The sequence below is a fragment of the Lepus europaeus genome, chromosome 22, assembly GCF_033115175.1.
Source record: "Lepus europaeus isolate LE1 chromosome 22, mLepTim1.pri, whole genome shotgun sequence".
In the NCBI taxonomy this organism is placed as follows: domain Eukaryota; kingdom Metazoa; phylum Chordata; class Mammalia; order Lagomorpha; family Leporidae; genus Lepus; species Lepus europaeus.
Genome location: NC_084848.1, coordinates 10,423,120 through 10,444,458, shown reverse-complemented (window position 1 = coordinate 10,444,458; position 21,339 = coordinate 10,423,120). Strand labels below are relative to the sequence as shown.

The following is a 21,339-nucleotide window of genomic DNA, read 5'->3' as shown; positions in this document are numbered from 1 at the left end:
ATGGGTGCCAGTTCAAGTCCCAGCTGCTCTACTTCTGATCCAGCTCTCTGCTATGGCCTGCGAAAGCAGTGGAAGATGGCTCAAGTCCTTGGGCCCCTGCACCCGCATGGGAGACTCAGAAGAAGCTCCTGGCCCTTGGCTTTGGACCGGCAGCTCCAGCTGTTGTGACCATTTGGGGAGTGAACCAGAGGATGGCAGACCTCTCTCTCTCTCTCTCTCTCTCTCTCTCTCTCTCTCTCTCTTCCTCTGCCTTTCTGTAATCATGCCTTCCAAATCAATCAATAAATCTTTAACAAAACAAACAAAGAACTGACATTTTCCCCAAACAATTGTAGTGGTCAGGAAAAACACTGGCAACCGCATTACGGTGATAACATCGGGATTACTACCAAGTTACTAAGAGAAAAGGAACACAGACGTCTGTTACATGGGTATCTTTCAGGCCTCCTGATGTTGGAGAACAATTCTTGGTTAGATTACTTCTCTGTGAAGTCAGGCTGATAACACTCAGTTTGTACTGGAAGAGTTTTGTTTATGACCTCATGTCTGAGGGGACTCAACTCTGCTTTATCACCCAAGACCACCTACAACTTCAATGACAGGAGACAAGCAACCCTCTGCAGGTGTGCACTTCAGCAATGGGAAACTCAACAGAAGAGGCCTCCAACCCAAAGACAGCAAGGTCATCCCTTCCACTGGTCATCCCGCCCCTGGCGTCCAAAGCTGGATCTGCCTGTGAACGACACCTTCCTCAAGGCTGGACAAGCTCCCGGAGCGCTGTCCTAAACTCACTCTTCCCAGTCTAGGATTAGAGACTAAGCGAGCTTCTTCTCATGCAAAACTGGTGTAAGCTCAGACTATCACTGGCTTTCCTTTCTGATAAATACAAGTCAAACTGGGCAGGAGCTGGCAAAAGCCAGGGAGGCGAGGGGGAGGAATGGGAGATAGAGGAGAGGGAGGGTACCTTGCCATAGTGAGCCTGGACTCTGCTGAATGCAACAAGAAAATGCCTTCAGTATCGCCCACGTCCCTTAGACAAAGTCACCATTTTCACTCAACTTAGCAGCCCAATCTTGTATCTCAATGACAGGTAAACTTGACCACTTTCTGTCACAGTTTAGAAAAACAGACATATGTAGAAAGTTTTGAAATTGTCAGAATATAAATTCTTTAATATTTTACAAATTTAAATATTTGACATGATAGAAATACAAGAGTATATAACATACATGCAGTCAAACTAGCCAGCGTATTCGTCTATATTAAAATACGAAGACTTCAGGGGCTGGCGCTGTGGTGCAGTGGGTTAAGCTCCCGCTGTGGGTGCCAGGTTTAAGTCCCAGTTGCTCCACTTCTGATCCAGCTCCATGCTAAAGTGCCTGGGAAAGCAGTAGAAGATGGCTCAACCGCTTGGACCCCTGCACCCATGTGGGAGACCTGGATGAGGCTCTTGGCTCCTGGCTTTCAGCCTGGTCCAGCCCCAGCTGTTACCACTTGGTGAGTGAACCAGTGGATGAAAGAGATCTTCCCCCACTGCCCCATACGAACATGCAGATCTTTCAACATAGGGTCCTTCACAGCATCCTTGGGAATGTAAGTCCATGTGCCAGCTGTGCTTACACAGATTACTAACCTGTCAAGCCCTGGCTATTGAGTAGAGCACTTACGATTTTTTTAAAGGAGAAAAAAAACTTGTCTCAAACTGTAAGTTACACTTCTACCTCTGATTGGTAATGAGGACAAAGACAGATGACCAGGGCTGGCGCTGTAGCGTGGTGGGAAAAGCCACTGCCTGCAGTGCCGGCATCCCATATGGCACGGGTTCAAGACCCATCCACTCCATTTCTGGCCCAGCTTTCTGCTATGGCCTGGGAAAACAGTGGAAGATGGACCAAGTCTTTGGGCCCCTGCACCCAGGTGGGATACCCAGAGGAGGCTCCTGGCTCCTGACTTTGGATAGGCTCAGCTCCGGCCATTGCGGCCACTTGGGGAGTGAACCAGTGGATGGAAGACTTCTCTCTCTGTGTCTCTCTGTAGCTCTGCCTTTCTAACAAATTTTTTTTTTTTTTTTTCTTAAAAAAGGCGACCAAGCAAAGGTTTAACCAGTTCATCAGCACTTCCACACTTCCAGAAGAGTAATTCAAAACGGCTTATGTAGAGGGACAAGAATTATTCTGGTATATAAAAGGAAAATAACTCATACTATTTAAATTAACCTAAGCCAATTAATTATCAGATTGCTACAAGAAAATATGAAGCCAAAATCTGATGTCAGAATTTTAGGAACAGTCATTCTTAAACACTAACAGTTTGGCTAATAGCAATATAAAGAATTATAAATTAAATGTTCATATTTTTAAGTTGTAGAAAAACAGTTTGGTTTTACCTTTGAAACTTTCTGGTGCATTTGTGTCCAGTTTCCTTCTTCCTGGGGAATCTAGGGGCTTCATGTCACGGACAGAAAGTTTTGGTGGTGGAACAGATGGATGAGATTCTGTCTCTAGGAATTTAACAAAAAGTTCTGAAAAAGACTAAGAAAAAGTATTTTGAGTGCATTATTAATAAGATTATATTTAATGCAACTAAGAAAATACACCTATAAACTAAAAAACAACTTATCATTTGAATCATTTTTTTACAAATCACCTTTTGAATAATAGAAAACGCTGGCACTTTACTGACACAGATTATCATATAAAATTTCAATAATTAGTCAATAATCTTTGGTGACAAGAGTCATTTCCAATACCTTCCAGTCAGAATTAGCCTACAGGAAACAAAGCTCACATTTCTTGCCACCACTGACCCTTCAGACATCGAGGCTTAGCATCCTAACAGCTGTCTGCACAGACATGCCAACGGTGCCACCGGACAGCAAGCATTAAACACAATTTTCTAAAGGCAGACCCAATCAGTGAATATAGCAGAGCACCAGGAACATTAGAATAACGTAGTGGAGATCTTTCCTTTAAATTAAGGTTTTTGTTTTTTTAATTGACAGGCAGAGTTAGACAGTGAGAGAGAGAGAGAGACAGAGAGAAAGGTCTTCCTTTTTCCAGTGGTTCACCCCCTAAGTGTCCGCTACGGCCAGTGCACTTGCGGCCGGCGTGCTGCGCCGATCCGAAGCCAGGAGCCAGGTGTTTCTCCTGGTCTCCCATGCGGGTGCAGGGCCCAAGCACTTGGGCCATCCTCCACCGCATTCCCGGGCCACAGCAGAGAGCTGGCCTGGAAGAGGAGCAGCCAGGACAGAATCTGGCACCCCGACCGGGACTAGAACCCGGGGTGCTGGCACCGCAGGTGGAAGATCAACCTAGTGAGCTGCGGCGCCGGCTAAATTAAGTTTTATATCTTCCCTAGTCTTATCTTTTATCCTTAACTAGCTCTGGGTAAGGCATCTACCTTTAGCACCTTTTTATTAAAACAATAAAAGAAAGTAGCTCCACATATCAACTAATAACCTAATAACTAATAACTCTCTTCAGTGACTCACTCCCCTGTAGACGTCCTAGGCTCCGGGGTATCACGTCCATCAGTGTTAAAGGCAGATCCTGTGTTGTCATGTCATCATGTTGTTAAAGGGAGACCCCGTGATGACATGTCATCACGTGTTAGCGGCAGACCCCATGGTGTCGTGTCATCAGTGTTAACAGCAGACCCCGCGGTGTCGTGTTCATCAGTGTTAGCGGCAGACCCGTGGTGTCGTGTCATCAAGTGTTAGCGGCAGACCTGTGGTGTCATCACGTGTTAGCGGCAGACCCTGTGGTGTCGTGTCATCACGTGTTAGCGGCAGACCTGTGGTGTCGTGTCATCACGTGTTAGCGGCAGACCCCATGGTGTCATGTTCATCACGTGTTAGTGGCAGACCCCGTGGTGTCATGTCATCACGTGTTAGTGGCAGACCCGTAGTGTCGTGTCATCACGTGTTAGCGGGAGACCCGTGGTGTCGTGTCATCGTTAGCGACAGACCCCGCGGTGTCGTGTTCATCAGTGTTAACGGCAGACCCCATGGTGACATGTCATCACATGTTAGCGGCAGACCCCGTGGTGTCGTGTCATCAGTGTTAACGGCAGACCCCGTGGTGTCATGTCATCACGTGTTAGTGGCAGACCCCATGGTGTCGTGTCATCACGTGTTAGCGGCAGACCCGTCGTGTCGTGTCATCACGTGTTAGCGGCAGACCCGTCGTGTCGTGTCATCATGTGTTAGCGGCAGACCCCATGGTGTCGTGTCATCACGTGTTAGCGGCAGACCCCGTGGTGTCGTGTCATCAGTGTTAACGGCAGACACCGTGTCTGTCTGGTTTGGAGTTGTGTTCCCAGGACTTGTGCATTCTGGCACACAGCAGGTACTCGGTAAGTATCACTGATTGGCTCAGTGACTTGGAACACACACACACACACACACGTTAAATAATTTAATAGCATGACTGCCAGTGGTAGCATAATCAAACACAAAGAAAGAACAGTTAAAAACCTGAAAAATAAAAGTACTGTATACAAACACTTCAAGAAAATCCACATGCAACAAAATGACTAAAATAGGTTAGCACGTCTTCGGATCTGTCCACAGCTCCAGAGGACCCTGATCATGAACTCTGACTGGAGCTAAGTGCTGGCAATACTCCACCACCCACGCGGCAGGAATAAAACCCGTTCTTACACTATTAAGCATGGACTGCTGATTGGGCCTCAAGGGTGTGTTGGGGACACTTTTTGATCCTCCTCCAAGCCACCCTGTCATCCACCTGGTCACACCACCCTGATCTTCTTTAAACAACTGAAAAAAACAGGAAAACATTATCAGTGCAAGAAGAGAACATTCTGACATGGCGGCAAGTGCCATTCTCACTGAATGTCTCCGACTGACGAAGGCTACGAATACAGCACCACGCCAGGCACACCCCAGTAAACAGCGGGACTGTCGCACCCCAGCATTTCAGCCTCCTGAAACAAGAGCGGTTTTTAAGCTACAAAACAGTTAAACTAATATATAAGCTTAAAAAAAATCCACTCTTTGAGGCAGTATGAAACGATGGCATTTCCACATTATAAAGAACATCATTTTCGGTGAAGCTATCCAGAGTGAGAGGAAATGCTGCTCTAGGAGGCCGCTGCGCAGCCGGCAATGCCCGTCACCTGCTCCATCTCCTCCCGCTTCACGCCCAGGATGCTGCCCACTCTAGGAGGCCGCTGCGCAGCCGGCAATGCCCGTCACCTGCTCCATCTCCTCCCGCTTCACGCCCAGGATGCTGCCCACTCTAGGAGGCCGCTGCGCAGCCGGCAATGCCCGTCACCTGCTCCATCTCCTCCCGCTGCACGCCCAGGATGCTGCCCATCAACCGCAACACTTCGTGCCGCTGACTTTTTGGTGTGTGGAAATGCCCAATGAAGAGGTTTCTCATCAGCACTCTGCAAAATGAGGAGAACAGCTCAAGCTCAATCAACATCGATGTTCGCAAACACCAGAAAATGAGTATCCAGTCATAAATACTTAAAGATTTAAACATAAAGACTACACGAAAATAGTTTAAAGTAATTAAAAAAAAAACTTGACAAGTCTAATTAAGAGTATTTCCAAACCATCCCTGGCTAGCCACCCACTTCAGCCTAGTGGACAGCTGGCGCCCTGGGGGACCCCTGTGCCCCGCTGGGCCGAGGGTCCCGGAGCAGACCCCTGGGTGGGAACCTCTGCTCCTGTGCGTCTCCTTCCCTGTCCTCATTTATTAAAAACTTGCTAATATCTGAATTTCAGTATTAGATGGGACATCAAGTATATACATAGGTTTCAGTGACACATAATCAGAAGATCCTCACTAAAAGAAGCAGAAAACAGTATTAAAAATAAACCATTTTGGGGGCCAGCACTGTGGTGTAGCTGGTAGAGCCGCTGCCTGCAGTGCTGGCATCCCATATGGGCGCTGGGTCGCGTCCTGGCTGCTCCACTTCCGATCCAGCTCTCTCTGCTATGGCCTGGGAAAGCAGTAGAAGGTGGCCCAAGTCCTTGGCCCCTGCACCCACACAGAAGACCCTGGCTTCGGATCTGTGCAGCTGCAGCCGTTGTGGCCAGCTGGCGAGTGAACCAGTGGATAGAAGACCTCTCTCTCTCTCTGCCTCTCCTTCTCTCTCTGTGTAACTCTTTCAAGTAAATAAATAAATCTTTAAAGGAAAAAAAAAACATTTTGGGGCCAGTGGCATGGCACAGTAGGTTAATCCTCTGCCTGCAGCGCCAGCATCCCATATGGGCGCCAGTTCTAATCCTGGCTATTCTTCTTCCAATCCAACTCTCTACTGTGGCCTGGGAAAGCAGTGGAGGATGGCCCAAGTGCTTGGGCCCCTGCACCCGCATGGGAGACCAGAATGAAGCACCCGGCTCCAGGCTTCAGATCGGCGCAGTTCAGGCCATTGCGGCCACTTGGGGAGTGAACCAACAGAAGAAGACCTTCCTCTCTGTCTCTCCCTCTCACCGTCTGTAACTACCTCTCAAATAAACAAATAAAATCTTAAAAAAAAAAAACAATCATTTTCTGGGGGCCGGTGCTGCGGCGTAGCGGGTAAAGCCCCTGCTTGCAGTGCCGGTATGATACCCATATGGGCGCTGGTTCAAGTCCCAGCTGCTCCACTTCTGATCCAGCTCTCTGCTATGGCCTGGGAAAGAAGATGGCCCAAGTCTTTGGGCCCCTGCATTGGCATGAGAGACCTGGAAGAAGTTTCCAGCTCCTGGCTTTGGACTGGCTCAGCTCTGACCGTTGAGATCATTTGGGGAGTGAACCAGTAAATGGAATACCTTTGTCTCTCCCTCTCTCTCTGTAACTCTACCTCTCAAACAAATAAAATCTTAAAAAAAAAAAAAAAAAAAATGGGGCCAGTGCTGCGGCATTGTAGGTAAGTCCACTGCCTGCAGTGCTGGCATCCCATATGGGTGCCGGTTCAAGTCCCGGCTGCTCCACTTCCGATCCAGCTCTCTGCTATGGCCTGGGAAAGCAGAAGATGGCCCAAGTCCTTGGGCCCTTGCACCTGTGTGGAAGACCCGGAAGAAGCTCCTGGTTTCGGATCGGCGCAGCTCCGGCCATTGTGGCCAATTGGAGAGTGAACCAGCAGATGGAACTCACCCCCTCCCCCCGCCTCTCCTTCTCTCCCTATGTAACTCTTTCAAATCAATAAATAAATCTTAAGAAAAAAAAAAAAAAGACGACAAGTTATTCTGCTGACTCTCTGTAAAACTACCTACATCTCTTCGTGTTAAGAAAAAGGCTCTCTGGCATTGCGGCTCAATGTGTTAAGCTGGTGCCTGGGATAAGCACACCCCACACTGGAGTGCCAGCTTCAGTTCTGGCTAACTTATCTAAGAAGCAGCAGATGATGTGTCAAGTCCTTGAGTACCTGCCGTCTACACGGGTGACACAGATGCAGTTTCTGGCTCCTGGCTCTGGCCCGGCCCAGCCCCAGCTGTGGGTGTCTGGGGAGTGAACCAGCAGATGGGAGATCACTCTCTCCCTTTCTGCCACATTTTGCCTTTCAATAAATAAGTAAATCTTTAAAAAAAAAGGCTTTTTTTTAAAAGCTTTTTTATTTACTTAAAAGGCAGAGCCGAGAGACAGAGACAGAGACAGAGAGAGAGAGAGAGAAAATCTCCCACTCACTGGTTCATTCCCACTCACTGGTTCACTCCCCAAATGGCTGCAACGGCCAGAGCTGTGCTGGGCCAAAGCCAGGAGCTCCCCCTGGGTCTTCCAAGCACCCGGTCCATCCTCCTAAGGTACACGAGCAGGGAGCTGGACTGGAAGTGGAGCAGTCAGGACTAGAAGCAGCGCCTATACGGGATGTGGTCGCCACAGACAGTGGCTTAACCCACCACGCCACAGCACTGGCCCCAAGAAAAAGGCTTTTAAAAAAATACAATCACATGTAAACACCGACACATGGAAGTTATTTTTACCATAAAGAATCTAAAAAGTAAAAGACAAAAGCATACTTGTCCACTTTTCCTTCTGTGCTGTTTACTAAGTTCATCAATTTCTTTTGTACATCATCCAGCATTTCTTGTCGGAGCTGATCTGTTTTAAGATACGTGAATAAAGATAGCCATTAACTGATTAAAATAGTCTGGGTGCATGCACAATGAGATTTACACCATCCTTTACTATGATTAAAAATATGCCTGTATTCCAATGAGAACACTCGACTATTACCATCTTTTCTTTGGTCCAGGGAACTAGGCTGACACAGAAATTACCCAGAAGCTAGGGTATGCATTGACTGACATGGTTTACCCCCTTATAAAACAACGGTTCTTTAATAGAAAAATCTAAAAACCAAAAGAAGTTTTCATCCTCTTTAGAAACCTAACGGCAAAGAAAGGATCTCCATCACAGCTTTCCTGCATGGAACATTTCCAGAGCCACTCTTATTTAACGGGAGGAAATGGAAAAGCAACCGTTTTAGATTTTCCTTTTTCTATTTTCCTGGCTGCACTCAGTTTCTGGTGAGCTAAGAAGAGAATCTAACACAGCTAAGACCAAGATGCAGCTGATAGGGCAAAGTATTCCAGACAAGGGAACTGCACAAAGCAATTCAACAGCACTGGCTCCAACACACTGGTTAAGTGACAGCTAACGAGCAGTTAGAAGGATACTTGGCCTATTTTAATATTCTTGCTTTAAAAAGTAAACAATGCTGTGAGCCTTGGTAGAGCGCAGGCAGTGTGGGCATTCTTGGCGGAGCGCGGGCAGTGTGGGCATTCTTGGCGGAGCGCGGGCGGTGTGGGCATTCTTGGTAGAGCACGGGCGGTGTGGGCATTCTTGGTAGAGCACGGGCGGTGTGGGCATTCTTGGTAGAGCGCGGGCAGTGTGGGCATTCTTTTCTTCTAGACTTGCATGAAGCCACACTGCAGCCGCACCAGGCACCAGGGCCTCCTGGACTGGGGAACTCTCAGGCGCGCACAGAGCTTACACCTGGCACCCGGCAGCGGACAGCGTAAGCTGAAGGAGACGCTCACCGACTTTAAGCTTCATTACCAGTTTTTATTCTGAGAAATGGAGACTACCTTGCTAACACAGCACTGCCTCTCAGATCCAGAACCACATCCCAAGTCGCTAGACTTGGATCCTGGTCCACACACCTGCTCCTTCTGAGGGGTGGCGCGTTTTCCTGGTCATAGCTGGACACAAGCTCCCTCATCAGACAGGCAACTTGCAAACACCTTTTCTCATGGGTCGATACTCATTTTCTTGATGGTATCCTTTGAAGTTTGACTAATTTTGATGAAGTCCAATTTAGTTTTTTTGTTGTTGGTGGTGCTTTCAGTACTGTATCTAAGATACTATCACCTAACCCAAGAGTTGAAAGATTTACTCCTATGTTCTAAGTTTTACAGTTATAACTCAAATTTAGGTCTATGATCCACATTGAATCAGATTTTGTGCACACTATGAAGTAGGGGTACAATTCTTTTTTTTTTTTTTCTTTTTGCCTAAGATAGCCAATTGTTCCAGCACTGTTTGGTGACGACGCTCATATCTGGCTCTCTTGTCAAAAAATCCATTGGTCATAAACGTCTGGTATATTTCTGGACTCAACTCCCACTGCAAGGACTCCCCTTCTGCTGGGGAAACTCAGCACTGTGAACTCCGCCTCATCCTTCACGCCCCAGTCCCCAGGTCACCTCCTCAGGGAAGTTTCCTCACAGACCAGGCCAGGCCTGTCTGCTGATGTCGCCATTCTGTTCTGCTGTGCAATGCCTCAAATTCCGATTTACAGTAGTAAATGCAACTACGAAATATCTAGCACAACTGTGTGCAATAGCTTATGGTTTTTCTAAATCACAAAAATCTAAATTGCCGTTTAGAAAAAAAATGTAAAATGTCATTCATATAATAGTCTAACGTTACCAAAATAGAGCTGGTTGCCATAACCATATTATAACGCCAGGTTCTGTTTGGAAAATCTACTACAAACTTTTCCTTTCCTGTCTTTCCTGTAAGGAATTTAAACTTGGACATTAAAAAGGGGTGGGAGGTAGGGAGGAACAGAGAGAGGAAGGTAGGGGGAGAAAGAAGACTATTGCTAAAGTCTCGGTCGGTAAGACACTACACTCGGAATGCGTGCACATGCACCCACTACGGGCCCTTGGTGCCATCCGGGCCTTTCCAGAACTGCAAGTCCGTCCTGAATGTACACAGAGCAGCAGTCAGCGAGCTCATCTCCTGTGACTGCTCTGACTGAACCACCCCACTCGTGAGCCAGAGTGCAGACGGCTCGGTCTCTTCCCATCCTCCCCTCCTGACCAAGGCTAAAGAAAGACAGAGAGGAAGAGGCGGAGCTTACCCACCACCCTCCTGTCAGCCCCTGCGCGGTTCCGACACTGTCTGTTTTCCTCTACAGTTAACGACCGCCACACTGCCTACACGTCAAAGTGATCACCGGGATACGTGGGGCTATATGAAGTATATCAAAAGTTAATTTCACCACTATTTTTTTACTGCTTCAATATGGCAACTAAAAATTTTAATGACACATGTTTCACAACTGTATTTCTATGAGACAGTACTGTTTTAGAACAGGGTCAGCCTACAGTACTACAGTGGCTCTCATTTAAAAAAAAAGAAACAAAATTGAGTGATAGATATCTTCAGAGTAAAGTTCACAAAGAGTTGATTTTGATAAAAACTATTTCAGTCAAATAAGCTAGAAAATTTTAATTTTGCTCTATTACAAACTGATCAAGGAATCAAACTTTCAAAGTTCAAGTATAAAATATTTTCTTGGGGGAGAGGGAGAGGTGGGAAAGGGTTGATTAACAGGTACTTAAAAACAGAAGAAGTTCTGTGTTCCGCATGGTAGGAGGGCTGTAAGGTACTGGATATTGCTTTATAAAAAGCTAGGATTCTTTTCTTTTCATCATAAAGGAATGGATTTTAAATGCTTGAGGAGACAGACATGTATATCCTAAACTGGACATTACACATTGTACACATGTTTTGAAACATCACATGATACTCCATAAAGACAAATTTTCATGTAGTCGTTAAAATTTTAAAGAATTTTTCCTTATAAAGAAGAAAAAGACAGGGGCTGGCGCTGTGGAACAGCCAGTAAGGCTGCTGCCTGCAGTGCTGGCATCCCATATGGGCACCAGTTCAAGTCCCGGCTATTCCTCTTCCAATCCAGCTCTCTGCTATGGTCTGAGAAAGCAGTAGAAGATGGCCCAAGTCCTTGGGCCCCTGCACCCGCGTGGGAGACCTGGAAGAAACTCCTGGCTCCTGGCTTCGGATCAGCTCAGCTGTGGCCACTGCAGCCATCTGGGGAGTGACCCAGCGGATGGAGAACCTCCCTCTGCAAATGCCTCTCTGGAAGTGCCTTTCAAATAAATAAATAAATCTTAAAAAAAGAAAGAAAAGACAAAGGACTGAATTTCCCTCAAGTCTGTGCAACTCTACTCTCGCGTCCACTGCGTGTGCCCCCTTTCCTTCCTTCTTACCTTTTAGTTCTCTCTTCACTTCCAAACTTGCGGGATGCTATTTTAAGAGTAACGGATTTACAAAGAAGAAAAAGACAAAAACTATCTTTTGACAAAACTCATCACAGCTGGTCTCGTGCTCGTGAAAACCTCTGTAGAGAGGCTTCTGGGACAGAGTTAGGACGCCACTTGCAACGCCAGCGTGCTTCTGGCTCTGGGCCAGCCAAGCCCTGGACTTTCTGGGCATCTGCGCAGGGAGTCAGCAGACGCAAGACCTCTCTCTGTGTGTTTCTTTTTCAAATAAAAGGTAAATACATTTTTTTCCTTACACTCACTATCAGGAGACATAGTTAGACCTTGAGCTAAAGTGACGTCAAGGCAAAGGGCTGTTTCAAAATCAAGTGGTGGTTCAAGTACATTCTGATACTTAAATCTAGAGAAGAAAACTCGCAGAATTAGGGAAAGGGGCTGGTAGGATGGTATTGAGGAGGAGAGACATGGAAAAGAAAGGAAAGCCAACCACCGCCTTCCAGGGTCCCCCCAGACTCCTCTTTTTCTCCAGACATCCTCATTCTCTCAGATTCTGACTACTTCTCTACAAAAACCGAAGACTAACTTAAACCGCAACTGAAATCAGAACTGTATTTACATGGGCAGGCAAATATGGTTATTCAGAAATGGGTCTTAAGCCAAATACAATATTGCTATGAAATAATCTCACATGCCACAATAATTCTTTGGAAGTTAAACCATAAAAGGGGGAGGGCACTTTAAAACCAAGCAATAAAGCGGCTGAGTTCAGGCCAGTTTGGGAGAACCTCTCTCTGAATGCAGGGCACAGTAAAACCTGCCCCATCAGAGCAACTGAACAATCAAATGTGGCTTCCTTTCTTTAATGATTTATTTTGAAAGCCAGAGCAAGAGAGAGAGGGAGAGAGACAGAGAGAGAGGTCTTCTATTCACTGGTTCACTCACCAGATTGTCGCAATGGCCGGGGTTGGGCCAAGCCAAAGCCAGTAGCTTCATCCGAGTCTCCCATGGGAGTGCAGGGGCCCAAGCACTTCAGCCACCTTCAGCTACTTCCCCAGGCACGTTAGCAGGGAGCTGGATTGGAAGTGGAGCAGCCAGGACTCCAACGGGGGCCCATATGGGATGCTGGTGATGCAGGTGGCGACTTAACTCACTGCACTACAGAGCTGGCCCCCAAATGTGACTTCTTCACAGAAAAGTGATGGGGCCGGCACTGTGGCTCACTTGGTTAATCCTCCGCCTGCGGCGCCAGCATCCCATATGGGCCCCAGGTTCTAGTCCCGGTTGCTCCTCTTCCAGTCCAGCTCTCTGCTGTGGCCCGGGAGGGCAGTGGAGGATGGTCCAAGTGTTTGGCTCCTGGCTTTGGATTGGCGCAGCGCCAGCCGTGGCGGCCATTTGGGGAGTGAACCAACGGAAGGAAGACCTTTCTCTCTTTCTCTCTATAACTCTATCTGTTAAATAAATAAAATTTTAAAAAATCAATTGTAAAAAACAGAAAAATGCTAAGCAAAGTGACAGTGCTCATTCATCTGATTTCCTAAAATACTAAGGAGTTCATCTTTCTTTCTTTCTTTTTTATTAACATTTATTTACTTATTTGAAAGGCAGAGTTAGAGAGAGGCAGGGGCAGAGAGAGGTCTTCCAACCACTGGTTCACTCCCCAAATGGCTGCAACAGCCAGAGCTGAGGCGATCTGAAGCAAAATGGAGCCAGGAACATCTTCCAGGTCTCCCATGTGGGTGCAGAGACCCAAGGACTTGGGCTACCTTCTGCTTTCCCAGGCCACAGAAGGGAGCCAGATCAGAAGTGGAGCAGCCGAGACTTAACTGGGAGTGCAGCACTTAAGGTGGTGGCTTTGCTCGCCACAGCGCTGGCCCCAGGAGTCCATCATTCAATGAAGTCCTCACTGGGGCCGGCAACATGGTGCAGCAGATCTGAAGTCCCCGCCTGAGACACCAGCATCCCATATGGGTTCTGTTTCAAATCTCAGCTGCTCCACTTCCGATCCAACTCTCTGCTAAGGTACTTAGGAAAGCAGTGGGGGATGGCCCAAGGATACTTGGGCCCCTGTACCCATGCAGTTAAACCTGGAAGCTCCTGGCTCCTGGCTTCGGCCTGACACAGCCTTGGCTATTGCAACCATTCGGGGAGTGAACCAGCAGATGGAAGATCGATCAATTTCTTTGTCTCTCCGCTCTGTAACTCTGTCTTTCAAATAAATAAATAATTCTTTAAAAATATAACCCCTGGTGCCGGTGTTGTGGTGTAGTAGCTTAAGTCTCCGCCTACAGGGCCAGCATCCCATATGGGCATCAGTTCTAGTCCCAGCTGTTCCCGTTCTGATCCAGCTCTCTGCTTATGGCCTGGGAAAGCAGTGGCAGATGGCCTAGGTGCTTAGGGCCCTGCACCTACATGGGAGACCCAGAAAAAGCTCCAGGCTTCAGTGAACCAGCCAATGGAAGACCTCCTTCTCTTGCTGCCTCTCAAATAAATGAATAAATCTTTAAAAAAACAAACAAGGCAATAGAGACAATGGGATTAAGAAAAGAGTTACACAGATGACTTCATTTATACTACAGAAAAGTCAGTAAATAAATTGGGTTTTGTGTCCCCTTTGCATTGACTACCTAAAAGTAAATTTGCATCTGATATTTAGCTTAAAGAAACTTAGCTTCTTCATTTAATTAAATGTAATCAAAAGTTAGAAATGACATGATCTTTTCATTACACGAGTTCAGCTTATACATCATCACTTTTTTGTTAATAAAGAATAATGCATCTTTAAAATAATGTATTTTTAAAAGATACCGTATCTGCCTAGGTTCAACATCCAGTCCCCACTCCTGACTCCAACTTCTTTCCTGGAGGCAGGGGTGATGGTTCAGGTAGTGGCGTTCCTGGGACTCCACAGGAGACCTGGACTGCTCTGCCACCTCTAATCCTGGCCCTGGCCTAGCCCTAGCTGTTGTGGGCATCTGGCCTGGCCCTAGCTGTTGTGGGCATCTGGCCTGGCCCTAGCTGTTGTGGGCATCTGGCCTAGCCCTAGCTGTTGTGGGCATCTGGGCAGTAATGCAGGAGATGGGAGCTCTGTTTGTCTCTTTTATTCTCTCCTAAATAAATAAAAGCTATCATATCTATTTGCAATGTGAACTTATGATATATGAGGGTTCTTTAAAAAGTTCATGGAAAATGTGTAGCATGAAAAAAGTATATGTGATTTCAATTTTTTACACCAAAATAAATATCTTTTATTCCCTTTTTTGTACAAACTTAAAAAAACTTGTTTATCTGTGAAGCAGAGACACAGAAGAGACAAACAGAGGAAGCTCCCACCTGCTGGCTCACTGCAAACGCCTGCAATGGACCCGCGTGAGCCATCACTGTTGCCTCCCATGGTCTGCATTAGCAAAGGGCTGGAGTCAGGAACCAGGAACTCCCCTGAGATGGGGCAGACATCTGGACCCCAAAAGTAACTTTCAAAATTCTACTTTTAGGAAATGAATTCACAGGGAATGAATTTTATTAATACAGCATGACTTCATTAATTTGAATTCTATAGATCATAATCTGTGATTAAAACAAGATACAGACATCTACTAGATTATTTATACAGTTAATTGGAAATACTATGTGTACTTAAAGAGATTTTATATAAATTTTTTAATGTAACCAAACCAAACTTATTTCCCTGAACTCATTATTACACACTCAGATAACTGGTACTATATTTTTCAACATTAAAACAGAAAAGTTTTTTTAGCGAGTTAATAGTATAAATTTATACAGTATTTAATTTGAATAGGTTTACACAGATCAGCCTTCTTCCCCAGAAGGAAGGACAAGAATTTTGCCAGCAAAAAGTAAACCCATGGCAATGTTTCCACACTGACATCGTCATCGGTACAGACAATGTTCTAACGACATCCACACTGACACCGTCATCGGTACAGACAACGTTCTAACGACATCCACACTGACACCGTCATCGGTACAGACAACGTTCTAACGACATCCACACTGACACCGTCATCGGTACAGACAACGTTCTAACGACATCCACACTGACACCGTCATCGGTACAGACAACGTTCTAACGACATCCACTGTAGTGGAATGAGAAGGCCATGCCAAGGTGGCCACTGGCAAGTGAGCGTCAGTTAGTCAGGAATGGCTTTGAAACTGCCTAGCAACAGGCTGTGATTGGATGGCTGTGGAAACTGCCTGGCAACAGGCTGTGATTGGTTGGGGTATGGACCGCCCCTTGACCAGATTGGCTGGTCTTGGATATATAAGCTTTGTATCAACTGTAATAAACGAGTCTGCAGGCTGCTCGCCTCAAGCCTGCTCTCACCGGACTCCCGGGGTCTGTGTGTTGACTCCGCGCCTCTTGCCCCCACCACGCTGCTCTTCTCAGAAACGAACCCACTGCAACATTGTAGAGAATTCAACGGCTACATCTTGCGCGCGCCAACGTGACTGGGAAAGAGACAGTGTGTCGGACTCGGCGAGGTCCCCCCTGGATTTCGGCAAGTAGGCCCCTCGGTGTTTTGTGTGCTGTTCGGTTCTGTGAGGGTGAGCACAGAACCCCCTCCTACGCCCCTTTCCTTGTCCTTGTCCTCGGTCTAAGTGACCCCAGGTTAGCACACACCGCCCTGAAGCGTACGTCGCTTCTCGGCTCCTCCTTTTACTTTCGGTTCGCCCGGCGAATTCACATAAGGGACTGATCATCCCAGAATTCGGAACCAAGTCATCTTCCCTCACTCGAGAGAGGTGACGCTCCGGAGACACCGTGTGGGCATACGGCCTTGACCTAACAAATCAAGGAAGTCCCCCACTAAGCACAGGACATACGTACGATCTGATACACCACTATCTGTTTGTCTAGCATAGGGAAACCTCCTGCAAAATGCCATCCACAGCTGAGGTGCTAGGAATTTGCTTTGTTACGGTAGCAGTGCTGTACGTGTCTTTCCTCTGGCTAGAGTTGGCGTACCGTGCCGCTCTTAAGCGCTCAGACATGGGAAAGATACCCCCCTCTCAGAATCCTGTGCAGATTATCAAAGATACTGAATCTGTGAGTGACAGGAGCCTGACACTCCAGGTCCCTGTCTCACAGACAATGGTTGAAGACTTAGGGAGAGAGAGCTCCGACAGTGAAAAAAACAACGTAGCAAACAAGGTAGCAATGCCTAGTCAGCTACCCCCCACATACCCGTGGGATGAACTAAGAGGACCTCTACACAATAACTCATGCGAGGTCATCCCATCCGCACTCAGTGAGGATCCCCACATTTGTGGCAGTCCTTGGGCACCCCAAGCTCTCAGCGCAGCCGCTAGATCCCATGCCATCAGCATGTTTGCTGCTAATGTTGAAGTGTACGCAAAATTCAGGCCCTGGATTCCAACGCCTGTAAAAAGGCTTCTATTAACCAAGGGTCGAGGATATGCTTGTGTCTTTCCAGAGAATGCAGAACAGCCCATTTGGGTACCAGCCAGAAACATCAAGCCTGCAACTGACAGCCAACCAGAACCAGCTGAACAAGACCAAGACTCCGCCTTGTTAGCAGACGCACCTGCCCTATCATCCTACCCTGAGAAACTGCCCAAAGCCATATCTGTTCCCGTTGTGTACCCCACTAGCTCTGGTCAGCCACTCCAATGGCCCACAGCCTGTGTGCGGTCATGCCATTCCTGATAACCATTATTCCTCATTCCTACCCCTATCTGAGCAAGCAATCCTGTGGTCTCTCGATTTGAGCGCTGGTTAGTCAATGACGGGTAAGATCCCCTGGGGGACAACCTAAGACAGGCACAGCTGCGTACGGAGACCACATGGAAACGGGGTCAACAATGGTATGGCCAAGAATCATGCCTCCCGTTGCTCAAAAATAAACGAAAAGGGGGAAATGTAGTGGAATGAGAAGGCCATGCCAAGGTGGCCACTGGCAAGTGAGCGTCAGTTAGTCAGGAATGGCTTTGAAACTGCCTAGCAACAGGCTGTGATTGGATGGCTGTGGAAACTGCCTGGCAACAGGCTGTGATTGGTTGGGGTATGGACCGCCCCTTGACCAGATTGGCTGGTCTTGGATATATAAGCTTTGTATCAACTGTAATAAACGAGTCTGCAGGCTGCTCGCCTCAAGCCTGCTCTCACCGGACTCCCGGGGTCTGTGTGTTGACTCCGCGCCTCTTGCCCCCACCACGCTGCTCTTCTCAGAAACGAACCCACTGCTACATTGTGGAGAAATCAACGACAACAATCCACACTGACACCGTCATCGGTACAGACAACGTTCTAACGACATCCACACTGACACCGTCATCGGTACAGACAACGTTCTAACGACATCCACACTGACACCGTCATCGGTACAGACAACGTTCTAACGACATCCACACTGACACCGTCATCGGTACAGACAACGTTCTAACGACATCCACACTGACACCGTCATCGGTACAGACAACGTTCTAACGACATCCACACTGACACCGTCATCGGTACAGACAACGTTCTAACGACATCCACACTGACACCGTCATCGGTACAGACAATGTTCTAACGACAAAGGGCTGTTGATGTTGTAGCTTGAAACCAATTCATTTCTGCAAATTAGCGTGGACCACACTCAGCCTTCTCAGGGTTTTTACAGAAATTCCAATCAGGCATCGCATTAAACAAGTGAGAAATTTCAAATAAAAGCCCAGCTTTTCAGTGTTTCCTGAAAGATCTGAAGAATGGGCAGTACCGGGCCAACACTCCTGGTGGCAGCAGCTGGCTGGAGCAGAGAGCCTGCGACCTCCAGGAGAGACGCAGTCTCCACTCAGTCTCGCATGCTCTTCTACGCAGTCGTCTGGCCCCACACTCCAGCACCCCACTTCTCCACACAGCCCCCACTTCCACCTCTGCCTTCTCAGGCGACTCCACACCCACACCCACAGCTCTGGCTGTTTCCATGCAATCGCATCTCCTCACGTGAATTCCTCCCCCAGCCTACGCTCCTGCACGCAGACAGGACCGGGGGAGGTTAGTGCACTGTGCACTGTGCACTGTTCCCTAGCCCCTTCCGGCACTCCACACCACCAGCAGCAGAAGGAACGGACCGAGAGCTCTTTCCTTCCCGTTTCTGGTTCCACGTTGCCCTCGTCTTCCTGCCTAACGGCAAACCCTCTGAAGACAGGGCCCTGGCTGCCTAGCTTGAGTTCCTACTGCTGTGCCCAGGGCACGCAGACACACAATGAATATCTGATGAATCAACAAAACAACTCTTGATTTTCTTGGGACAGGAGACTATCTGAGAAGGACAAAAAGAATGATTTACATTCTGAATTATGCATCCATAAAGAAATGAAGAAAAGCTCACCCAACACATTAACTCAAAACATTCTCCTTACTACATAACTTATTTTGCCCTTTATATCTAGAGGAATTATTTTTTTCTTAAACTGTGATTTCTAAAACAGAGCACAGTTTAAATATCAGTATCAAGGAAACATACTTTAAAAATAAAGTTTTCAAGTTGAGTGAGAGCTTATTTACCTGGCTGATATAGACTTTTTCTTAATTCAAATTTTGGCATTGTCTAGTATGCCCAGATGTTTCTATCATCACAAATAACTTTTAACCATTTATGGCAATTTAGAAAACTGCATCTGGTACTTCTTATATGTTTCCTCTAAAATCGCCACTTCTGCCAAAAACATCTAGAAAGAAATCCCTCCAAAGGTTTGGGTAACAAAGCGTCTGGGAATGTATTTGGCCTATGTTCAACAGGACATTATATGTTTTCTTGTATAAATCATGTCCTGGAAAATGGAATGTCTTTATTTAAAATAAAAATTCTACCATCCAGCACCATAAGGTAGTTCCATGAAAAACAATTTAAGCTTCTTTTATATTTGTAATTCTAAAACACGGTCTTATGCTTCATATTACAGTAGGTTTTACTGGGACTCATTTTATACATTCTTCTATATTTTGTTTTTAAAAGAACTACTTTAAGGAAATTTTCCATTCTCAACCATAGGTTTTCAAAAAAGAGCAATCACTAAGTCTTCTTACAAAAAATAAGTTATGAGGCCCCTTAAAATACAGGTATAAACCCACAGACTAAGAGACTTTCTCAGTGCGACAACGAAATCTGTATTCCTTATGAAAACTTATTTTTCTTTGCATATCATAAAATTCACCACCCTTCTGACTAAGAGTGGTTGAAGCAACACCAATTTTGTGCTTTTTCTTTCAATTTATCAAGTAATTTTCATTTAAGCAGAAATTTATCTCAAGGATAACAGTAGAAAACAAGAAGTGAAAGAAGAAAAGTTGGGGTCTGGCGTTGTGGTGTAGTGGGTAGAGCTGCCACCTACAATGCCAGCACCCCCGCGGGCGCCAGTCTGAATCCCGGCTGCTCCACTTCCAGTCCAGCTCCCGGCTAACGCGCCTGGGGAAGAAGGGAAAGATGACCCATGTGCTTGAGCCCCTGAGACCTGGAAAAAGCTCCGGGCTACTACAGAGGCCATTGCAGCCACTTGGGGAGTGAACCAGCGAATGGAAGCTCTCTGTCTCGTTCTCCCTGTCTCTGTGTAACTCTGCCTTTCAAATAAATAAATAAATCTAAAGAAAAACGAAAACTGTCAAATTTGGCTACATATATAGCCAGAAAATTTTTTTAATAATTTATTTTTTTTAAGATTTATTTATTTATTTGAGAGGCAGAGTTGCAGACAGATGAAGGGAGAGACAGAGAAAAAGGTCTTCCATACACTGGTTCACTCCCCAAGTGGCTGCAATGGCCAGAGCTGCCCCAATCCAAAGCCAGGAGCCAGGAGCTTCTTCTGGGTCTCCCACATGGGTGCAGGGGCCCAAGGACTTGGGCCGTCTTCCACTGCTTTCCTAGGCCATAAGAAGAGAGCTGGATTGGAAGAGGAGCATCTGGGACTAGAACTGGTGCCCATGTGGGATGCTGGCACCGCAGGTGGAGGATTAGCCTATTACAGCACAGTACCAGCCCCAAGAAACTTCTTTTCATGGTTCAGCTTCAGTCTAGGCTTACACAGGTATCTATTTTCTCATCAATAACCATTCCATAAAAATTCTAAACTCTGATAACTCAAAACAGCTAATGAAAGACATTATCCTGTCTGCTTCATAGACTAGTGCATTAAGTCTGAAAGGGCAGTAAAATACAGGATGGCACGGGAAGTAATGCGCCTGCATTTGCGGTAGAATGCTGACATACTGAATTTCTAAATGGAAGGCCAGCAGTACTCCCTCTACTGGCCAGGATGATCCACTACAGCCTACAGGACCTACGACTGGTTTGTGCCCACTTGCCCATGGTGGGGAGAAGAGAGAGTTTTTAACAGTTTTTAGTATTTCTGAGATGAGGCTCTACTCAAGTTCCTCTTCTCCATTAAATACCACCTGACAACTTAATGGCATTCTAGTGGAACTAAATATACACTGTCTTCAATTACTAACGTGATATGTCTATGCTAGATGTCGTTTCCTTAGCTAAGCTCCCTGCAAAAGAAATTCTATGGGTGAGTGCTTGGCACAGTGGTTAAGATTCTGCTTGGGACGCCATCCCTACCTGGAGCTCCTGGCTCTGAATTGAGCTCTGCTGCTGATCCATGTTCCTGCTAATGTACACTCTGGGAGCCAGCAGATGACAGCTCAGCTGCTCGAGTGAGACCCAGGCTCCTGGCTCCTGCCTGGACCAGCCTGGCTGCAGTTGGGCATCTGGGGAGTGTAGCAGTGGATGGAAGAGCTCTCTGTCTCTCTGCCTTTCAAATAAAATAAAAAGAAAGGGGGCCAGCATTGTGGCATAATGAGCTAAGCTGCCACCTGCAGT

At 46.7% G+C, this 21,339-nt stretch overlaps 1 protein-coding gene across 3 annotated transcripts in view; it reads right to left on the bottom strand.

The window, feature by feature from the left end:
- TRIP11 (thyroid hormone receptor interactor 11) overlaps positions 1 to 21,339 on the bottom strand; it is an 82,394-nt gene that overhangs the window by 5,313 nt on the left and 55,742 nt on the right. For 2 of the 3 annotated variants that reach the window (XM_062181751.1, XM_062181752.1), the window contains exons 17-20: positions 7,973 to 8,054; positions 5,295 to 5,409; positions 4,661 to 4,777; positions 2,387 to 2,531 (exon numbers count right to left, since the gene is read on the bottom strand). In XM_062181751.1, coding sequence (XP_062037735.1) covers positions 2,387 to 2,531; positions 4,661 to 4,777; positions 5,295 to 5,409; positions 7,973 to 8,054 — 459 coding nt within the window. Of the gene's footprint in view, positions 1 to 1,221; positions 1,380 to 2,386; positions 2,532 to 4,660; positions 4,778 to 5,294; positions 5,410 to 7,972; positions 8,055 to 21,339 lie in introns of those variants that run through there. The other variant, XM_062181753.1, reaches the window with a different exon arrangement.